Source organism: Arvicanthis niloticus, chromosome 1, assembly GCF_011762505.2.
Source record: "Arvicanthis niloticus isolate mArvNil1 chromosome 1, mArvNil1.pat.X, whole genome shotgun sequence".
NCBI classification, from domain to species: domain Eukaryota; kingdom Metazoa; phylum Chordata; class Mammalia; order Rodentia; family Muridae; genus Arvicanthis; species Arvicanthis niloticus.
In genome coordinates, this window is record NC_047658.1 from 73,720,804 (window position 1) to 73,730,544 (window position 9,741).

The following is a 9,741-nucleotide window of genomic DNA, read 5'->3' on the forward strand; positions in this document are numbered from 1 at the left end:
GAGGGAGAGTATAAATTGGAGGTCTCCATCAGATCCTGCCCTTTGGAGATCAAGGAACCCCTGGGAGAAAGGGGAGGAAAGATTGTAGGAGTCAGAGGAAATGCAGGATACCAGGAGACATGGTCCACCAAATCAACTAAGTAGGGTTCACCTAGGCTCGCATACTGAAGGAGCAGCATGGGTCCTGCATGGGTCTGCACCAGGCCTCTGCATATATGTTCTGACTGTTGGCTTGCTTTCTGTAGGACTATTAGCTTGATGCTTTTGTGGAATGCCTAGCAGTGGGAATGGGTGTATCTTTGACTCTTTTGCCTGCTCACGAGACTTTTTCTCTCCTATTGGGTTGCCTTGTAGCTTCAATTGGGGGGCTTTTGTCCTGTCATACTGTATCTTGTTTTGTCCGGTTTGGCTGTTGTCTCCTGGAGGCCTGGTTTATTGTTGTTGTTTCTTTTTTCTTTTCTTGTTTTGAATAATAATTGGATTTTAATTAATTTATTTATTAATGTACATTACATCCTTATTACAGTTCCCCCCCTTCATTCAGACCCTCCCTCTCAGCATCCCTTTCCCCATCTCCCCTTCCCATTTCCTCAGAAAAGGAGAGGTAGAGGTCTATTCTTTTCTAAAGAGGAAATGGAGGGGGTGGAAGGAGGGTAGCTGTGAGGAGTGGAGGGAGGGGAAACTGTGGTTGGAATTATGAAAGAAGAGTTCAATTTTAAACTGTGTTCAATTTTAAAAAGACTGGTTATAGGTGAAGACTATAACTATAGGCAAAACACTTGCTTGGTGAGTGAAAGGTGTAAGACTAAGTTTGATCTCTGTCAACACACACACAGACACACAGACACACACACACACACACACACACACACACACACACACACACACACACTAAAGCAAAGGGAAATTGGGGAAATGAGCTATAAAGAAAAAGTATCAGTGAACACAGGCAAATTGTTAACCCAAGGAATAGCAGTAAATGATGGGATATGCTTCCACCAGTGCTTTCTAGGCTTTCTTGAACATAAAAGAACATAAAAAGAAGTGAATACAGAAAAAAACAGAAGACATAAAGGCTACAGGTGTAAAGAGTTCATATAAAAACTGGAACTTTTTATTAATTGGTTATATTATTTATTTACATTTCAAATGTCGTCCCCTTCCTGGTCTCTGCTTTACAAACCCCCCCATCCTATCCCTTTTCTCCTTTGCCTCTAAGACAGTGTCACCCCACTCATCCACCCACTCCTGCCTCATCCCTCTAATATCTCCATACACTGAGGAGTTAGAGAGAAGACTGAAAGAGCTGAAAGGGTTTTCGGTCCCATGGGGAGAGCTACAATACCAACTAACCAGAGCTCCCAGGGTCTAAACCACCAGTCTGGGAGCACATAGAGATGGACCCATGGCTCCAGCTGTATATGGAAGGGAGGAAGGCCTTGTTGGACATAGGTGTGAGAGGAGGTTCTTGGTCCCATGAAGGCAGGATGCCCCTATGTGGGGAAATTCAAGAGCAGGGAGGTGGGAGTGGGTAGGTGGGGGCACACCCTCATAGAAACAGGAGAGGAAATGGAATAGGGGGTATGGGGGTGGGAAAGGGGGAAAAGGGATAACATCTGAAATGCAAATAAATAAAATATCCAATAAAAAAGAAGTAACCCCCTTCCCCCCAAATAATGAGAAGCCATGAGCAAGTGGGGCTGCCTATCTATGCACTTTCAGGAGTTTATTCAGAAGTATGGCAAGCCCCTAGGTCCAGAACCTGAGACACAGAGCACAGGGTAGCCTCAGGGTTACCTGAGGTTGGGGACTTCAGTGCCAGAAAAATGTCAATTTGGAGAATGAGAAACTTACTCAGTTGAAAAAGTACCATATTTTGAATTGTATATTTGTAGACATTGAGACCGTATTGCTATATAGCACAAGCTGGTCTTGAACTTGTGATTTTACTGTCTCCATTTCTCAAATGCTGGGATTAGAGGCCTATATGACCATACCAAGCTGAAACAAGACTCAATTCCTAAAAAAAAAATATGTTAAGTTTATCTCATTTTGAGGACTAAATGCAAAACAAAAATCCCTGCAGCCCGTGTATTGCCTGGTCTTACCATTGACTAGTATAATGTTTCTCTTTCCCTTAAAAATGGCTATTAAATTAAAATATGTGCAAACCATTTTCTCTGCTGGCCTGAAGAACCAAACTAGTAATATTTATTTTTTCAAACATGCAATAAATAGGTCTTGTTTTTTTTTCCCTTCCTGACTGATGTTTTCTGAGGACAGGGGAATCTACAAATGTCTAGTCGTCTTGTGTGTCATCTACATAGGACAACAGAATGACAAGCAGACAATGTGTCCCATTGTTGGATTCAGTTTAAAGGTGATTATTCTTAGTAGCATATAACACACCAATCATTTCAAGTTACTCTTCCTGAAGACCCAAAGTTTTTGTGTATCTAGTGACCAGTTAGTTTCTAATCTTAGTTCCACTGATGCAGTTAACAACTTTTACCAGGGTCTGGTGAGGTGGCTTGGTGGTCAAGATCTTTTTGCTCTTGCACAGAACCTGGGTTCAGTCCCTAACATCCATATAGTGTGCTCATTACCATTTCTAACTCCAGTCGCAGGGAATCTGATGCTTGCTTCTGGCATCCACAGACAATACACATAGGGGATTTACAGAAATACATGCAGATTCAATTCTCATACACATAAAAGTAAAACAAAAGAAAAATTTAAAAAGAACCTCTTACTACATTCAGTTAGCTAAGACTGAACTTGTCCATTTTTCCTTATAAAAGAGAAATTGATTAATAGATATTGGGTGAATAAAAAAAGAGTGAACTGGTTTGTTTGGGTACATGATTATTTATTTCCAAGTTCAGAAGATAAAGTCAATGACTTTGCAAAGTTACTCCTAGTGATAATACGTAAGTAATCTGAAATATAAGTACATACTATCATGGATAATATTTAAGGACATTTGGTTTTATATTGGTTCCCTAGAAGCTGGAGAGAGGGAGTTGTGTGTAAGATAGGTAACTTGAAGTTAGACAAGAAGGTATGTCTTGGCCTCTCCAGTACCCTCATCCACAGGTTTTGTGTTAAAGTATTCTTAATTCAAGTTCTATACAGCTGCTCACTTATAATGTGTTTATTGGCAATTTGCATCTTTCTTCCTTGCTTGAAGAATTAACTGGCAAAGACAGGATGTGTGTAAAAAACCTTAAGAATTTCCTTACTGTTCTTTAGCTGTGACGCTGTTGTCCTGTCTTCTGATCATTCCAAATGCTGTGAATTTGGAATTCATGTTTGGGGTGCTGGGAGAGGCCCAGGAAGTGTGGAGACCCCATGGCTATGCAGAGGTCTTCTGAACTGGGTAGATCTTTCCAGCACAGGGAAAGGTTTTTCTGTGTCTAGTTGCTATTCAGATGGAAGAGTACTATGGTTATACTTCTCCAGATCAAAGAAAAGAAGCACAGAAATCTTTCCCCTCCTCTGTGATTTCTGGTTACTATAAATGAACAGAAGTTTTTCAGAGAATCTTATCCTAGCATGAAAATATTTTTCCAGTTTTGAATACTGAGAATTTCTTAATCTTTAAAGACGATGTGTGTGTGTGTGTGTGTGTGTGTGTTTTAATTTTCTGCACTCTATACTATACTCCATAATTACTTAGATACCTTGAGCCCGGTTCCCTGTCTCCACTGAAACACCTTGGCAACCCTTTCACGAATCTCCCTAGTCTTGACTCCATATACCACGGGGTTAAGAGCCGGTGGGAAAAGCAGATAGACATTAGCCAAAAGAATATGAATGTGGAGTGGGACATGGTGGCCAAAGCGGTGTGTGAAAAAGGAGAAGAGGGCTGGTGTGTAAGAGATAAGGATGACGCAGACATGGGAGCCACAGGTACCTAAGGCTTTGGACCGGGCTTCCTGGGATGAAAGCCGAAAAACAGCCTGTGCAATGAGGACATAGGAAAGACCAATGCAGAATAAATCAACTCCAATGACCAACAGTGCAGCTGTCAGCCCATACACGCGATTAGGCCTGGTGTCTCCACAGGCCAGCTTTACCACAGCCATATGCTCACAGTATGTGTGTGGGATCACATGGCTTTGGCAGAAGCTCAGACGACCAATGAGGAAGGGACATGGAAGCATGAGTAGGGAGCCTCTCATCATAGCTACTACCCCAATGCGAGCAATGATGGTGTCAGTGAGGATGGTTGAATAGCGGAGCGGGTGGCAGATGGCCACGTAGCGATCAAAGGCCATGGCCAACAGCACTGTGGACTCCATCATGCAGAAGGCATGAATGAAAAACATCTGTGCCAGGCAGGCAGAGGCAGAGATATGCCCAGCTCCACACCAGAGAATAGCCAGTAGCTTCGGTACTGTGGAGAAGGAGGCAGCCAAATCAATGGTTGAGAGCATGCACAGGAAGAGGTAGACAGGTTTGTGCAAGGTTGGCTCTGTGGCAACAACAACCAGGATGGTTATATTGCCCACGATTGTGGCAGTGCCCAGACAGCACACTGGAAGCGAGAGCCACATATGGAATTGCTCTAGACCTGGGATGCCCAAGAGAAAGAAGACAGAAGGATCCAAGTCCGTGTGATTAGGAGACTCCATGGTCTGGCCTATGGTGTTGGACATCGTCTCTGGTCAGAAAATCCCACACCATATCACATTGCCTGGGAAGAAAACATGGGATAGATAAATAAATGAGATCACAATAACCTCCACTAGCTACAGAATGTTTGGAAAATTAATATTCTTAAAATGACAGCCATAATAATTGTAATTGTTTATTTTCTAAATTAGAGAATTATACGTGAAAATATTTGCATAATTAGAACACGTGACTATAACAAAATAAGCAACTATGACAAAGGGCTTGAGTAAGTACTTAAGGGAACCACAATTTCAGCTTAGCTAATGGAACTTGTTTTCAAGGAAAGAAATACAGGGGATAACATCTGAAATGTAGATAAATAAAGTACCCAATAATTTAAAAAAACAAAAAGAAAAAACAAACAAACATACAAACAAAACCAGATAATGAAACTGGCTATCACAGTCAAACATTTGAGACTTTTTAGCAGCAATTTAACATTACTCACATTATGGGGATTCCTTATAATTGTCAAAGATAAGAGACTGTGGAACAGGCCCATGGAACTTCAAAACAATATCTTCATAAAATAAAAAAGGGAGATATATTCCTGTACACTACAAATTTATTTAAATCATGTTCTTTTTATTTTTTATTTTAATTAATTTAAAAAAAAAATTGGATGCCAAGGAACTTTCTGCTGAGTGTCTATGGCACTCTACAACTAGGCATACTGATGCATAGGTGAAAGGGAAGGGACCACTTACCGGCATAAGGCATGATCTCAATGAGGTATTAAATATGGGGAAAAGAGCATGTTTGTGTTTTTTCTGCAGGAGGCTGAAGGAGCATGGTGGCCACCAGAGTGATGGGTGAGACATGCTGAGGCCAGGACAAAGAATGATGCTGACCTGGTGAGCTTGCTGAGTGCTCTGACAATGGTGATTGGGAAGCTGTATTGGATGTATGTTCCCCACCCACCATTGCTTACCTATACCCCTGATGGGACAAGCTGCCTTGCCTCAGGTTTTTAGACCTTGTGGAACAGGGAATCAAAAAGAGAAGTTGTAATGACTCTTGTATTGTTCTTAAATATGATCAGTTATTCAGACTCAATCATGGACTGGTCTAGAAATCAATCCAATATTGGAAATAATAGCTTTCATTTGGAAGTCTGGTTCTGGTCATTTTCAGGGACATATATGGAAATTAGCTGCAGTTTTCTATGATGTTATGTTAGCAAGAGATAAAGTTGGGGCAGGATCTGGATTTCAGACAGGTGTTAGCACATGTGTTAAGGCTCTTTTGTCAAGTTAAAAATACTTTTGTTTCTTCTACAGTATTTAATGTAAGTTGCACTGATTGTACACCTTCTAATTGTATTTGTATTTTGAAATCCAGTATGTCAGTTATGGAGGTCTATCAACCAGCTTTTGTTTTAGTGCCCTGAGTATCACAGAACCTTGGTGTTCTAAAAATAGCCTGCAAGTACTGGAAGACGTGAGTCAGGCTTTAAGCAGAAGCAAGAGGGCTTGATTATTGCTGGTATAACAGCTTTAATTACATTAATTGCTAGCACCACTGCTTCTGCAATTGCTGTGACACAAGAAGTTAAGACAGCTACTTTTGTTAATCATTTAGCAAAAAATGTTACTAATGTGTTGAGTATACATGAGGATTTAGATAGGCTTCTGGAAGAACAAATTGATGCTTTTTATTCTTTTCAAATTATTGGAAGGAGGTTCAGAATTTAAGGATTAAATTAAATTAAAGAGCCATCTCGAGTGTCATGCCAAATACCATTGGATTCATGTTAGTTCTAATTAGTTTTCAAGTTGTACCAGTGGTTGGCATTCTTTTCATTAATCCATGAATATTTGTGTGTGTGTTTTTCTGTGAGTGCATATGTATTTTTCTTTGCACACATATTAACACAAGTAGATAGATAGACAGACAGATAGACAGACAGATAGATGATAGAGATATTTTAAATAGTCACATTTATGTTGTCTGTTTAGTTTTTGTAACTTCCAATGAAATAAAAAATGAGCAGAATAAGGCAAAGGGTTATGTAATTGTCTCCATGTTAGCCTATGCTAAATATTCAAAGATTCTGTATGTTTTAACTGATTTTCTTGGTTTTATGTAACAACATTACAGTAAATGTTCACAGAAATTTACACACTTAACTGCTCTACAGGAGATGCTTTGCCTTCTCCTATATATAGTAAAGCTAACCCTCTTTTAAACTCCATTGTGTTTCTGAAAGGAAAATTTCCCCTTTTTCCTCCCTCCTCCAGTCCTCTACTGTCACTCTGGTTATAGTACATAGTCATTTGAAAGAAAAAGTATCATCAATCTTATCATTCTCATTATTCCATAATGGCAAGAAATGATTTTCTAAAATTACCTTAATTTGTACCTGGATAATAATGACTCATCTTTGTGAAAATCATTTTGCTTGACAGTTTTCAAAAAGGAACAAGAGGCTCTCTGCCTAGAAGTCTAAGTGCTCTTATTCAATCGCAATGTGCAATACTGTATAAAACTGGTCCTATTCTAGACACTGGAGATGACATAGAAATCGTCACAAAAGGACCAGGATATGTGGATAGTTAAAGACAATCCATCAGGAGGAAATCACTTCTTTGCCACAACTCTATCTCTGTGTTCATGTTAAAAGAGATGTATAAACTCTCCTGATCTTTAATGGATCAGCTAGCTACTTGGTTATCATCACTGGAAAAGAAAGTTCTTGGAAGAGATTTCCCTAATACAAAGATGTTCCTTTGCTACAATATAGAGTTATAAGAACTATAAACTAGGTCAAGAAGCCCAAGCATGTGGATAAACAGGATCAAGTACTGATAGGTTTTAACTACCTTGACCTGAGGATTACCAAAAGAAATGGAGCTTGGTGATAAAGCTATTCAAGTCACCGATCATTGTCAACAAAACATGACTAGAGAAGAGAGATCTAATTGTGGCTTATAGCAGTTTGTAAAGGGTTGCAAACATACTGGTTTATGAGGTCATGCCTTGCAGGCAAGGTGAGCAAAGATCTATATGCTCACTCCCATTGCCCCAGATACTTGTCTTCTCTAAGGAGATGCACATCAAGATATTTTGAGACTTGATCAAATAGATGACCCTTGTTAATGCACTTTCTAGACATCTGCTTGGTTAATTCAAGCAAAAGTATTTATCACATCTCGTGTGTTAGAATCCACTGGGGATAAATCTTTATGTTTATCCCTTATTAGTAGCATTCATATTTTTCCTTGGAGCCTTATGATTTCCTGATCCATAACATAGGAATAATCATACATCGCAAGATTATAAGAATATAAATAAAAGCACTTACTGAACTCTATGCCCATGTAAGTTGTTTAGTAAATGCTATTTACTATACTCAGTAAAATTTGTCCTACTGTCAGGGAAACATTCGTGAAAAAATACATTTTTTTCCAGATTTTCCTGAATGTCTTCTCACATCTAAGTGGAATATTGGAAAACAGATTTCTTAATGCCCCTGAACAAGCTGGATGTATTCAACTGTAGTGTATGTGATCTGTAATTGCTTTCTGAGCTAATGTGGTTCTCGGCTCAGCATAGATCATGGCCTTAGAATCAGACTACAGAAGCTTAGCAGTCCTGTGCACAGCTAAATCTCTACCACAGATATGCTTGGCTTTAAGTCTTTTCTCAAAGGCACACACCCACATTCAGTATGTCTAACTTGGAAATTCTTAGCACTTCCTCCTTTCCTAATAGCTCTCTAACTCTATGCTTTATTACTTGATTTCCCGTAGAAGCTGGAGAAAGTACAGATTACCATGTGTCATTGAACTAGATGCCTAAGTTAACATAATTGAGGATTTCTTCAAGGTCCTGTAACTCTTTCTTTTTAAGGAACCCCAAACTAACCTGCCACACCACCAGGCATTCTCTTCCACTCAGTCCCAAGATCATCACTTCACCTACTTCCCAAGTCTGCTGTTTTACACATCACTTGCACAAAACACTTTGTGAAACTGCTAAACTTTTGTGATCATTCTGTTTTCCAGCTTAAAGAAACTGTCCCTTTGACCCAATTACTATTCCAAGTCTTACTATGCCATTATAGCCAATGTCTCTAGAGCTATCAAGGTTCTACTAACTTAACTGGGGGCTTGAAGCCTCAAAACTGTGCCATACACCTAACACTGTCAGTGTGTTTGCATGAGAGCACAGCTAATCTTGAGCTTCCTCTGTCAATTGTAAGAATCAAAGTGTGTGTGTGTGTGTGTGTGTGTGTGTGTGTGTGTGTTAGGAGGAAACATCAAGGTTTAACCACCAGAGCCTGACTCCCTTTACCCAATTTCTTACTGTTGATCTTTGCAATGTCCGCCTCACACAAATTTTCTTTAAGAATTAATGTGGGGTTTTTTTCTGTTTACTAACACTCAAAATGTTACAATAAACTCCTTAATCTGTCTTTACGGTCTGTCTTATTATAGATCTGGTTAGCATGTAACTTCCTTCTTTCATTATTTTTCTGAGGCCTATTGTGCTGGTTCCAAGGACTTAGCCTTATGGCAAACAAGAACTCTGAAAGGAAGTTGCAGATTAAAATCCAAGTGAGACAACACAAAGATGATTTTTCAAGAAATTCCTCATTCACTCTGCTTTGAAGCAAATTTCTCATGACCAGTTAAGAGGAGAGACTTTTTTCTAAGGTTAGATAATCCCTTTCTGTAGAGTTTCTTCCCACCAGAACTCACAGAACTCGGGGAGAGCATAAGTGCGAAGGTGCTGCATCCTGGAAGAGCCTCAGAGAAATCAGAACCTCACTTCTTTCTACACTCCCTCGGCGAATCATCTGAATGAAGGGCTCGGAGGCAGTTATACTCAAGAATGGACTTCATGGGCCCAGGGGAGTTTGGTGGTTGCACAAAGTTTAAAGCCATCCAGGGAGCCTCTGTTTCCTTGGAAATTAAGCTCCATGTTTTCAATCCTGGTTGACTAGGTCAAAATGTATGGATGAATCTTAAGGCGGGGAAAACAAAACTGTAGTGTATTCCCTAGGCAATTTTATATCTCTTTGATTCGTTTTGCTTTTTAATTTCCAAGATCTCAATG

General features: G+C 39.6%; 1 protein-coding gene across 1 annotated transcript; it reads right to left on the reverse strand.

The window, feature by feature from the left end:
• Positions 1–1,653: 1,653 nt before the first annotated feature.
• LOC117696505 (olfactory receptor 52P1) lies at positions 1,654–9,522 on the reverse strand. The gene is made up of 2 exons (XM_076915402.1): positions 9,384–9,522; positions 1,654–4,699 (listed from the first exon to the last, which is right to left on the reverse strand). Exon 2 carries the CDS (start codon positions 4,659–4,661, stop codon positions 3,672–3,674), a length of 990 nt encoding a protein of 329 aa, XP_076771517.1. The 5' UTR covers positions 4,662–4,699; positions 9,384–9,522; the 3' UTR covers positions 1,654–3,671.
• Positions 9,523–9,741: the final 219 nt, after the last annotated feature.

What these genes read in the sequence shown, in the direction of transcription:
- LOC117696505 (XM_076915402.1), bottom strand. Translation starts at nt 4,661, where the DNA reads ATGTCCAACACCATAGGCCAGACCATGGAGTCTCCTAATCACACGGAC.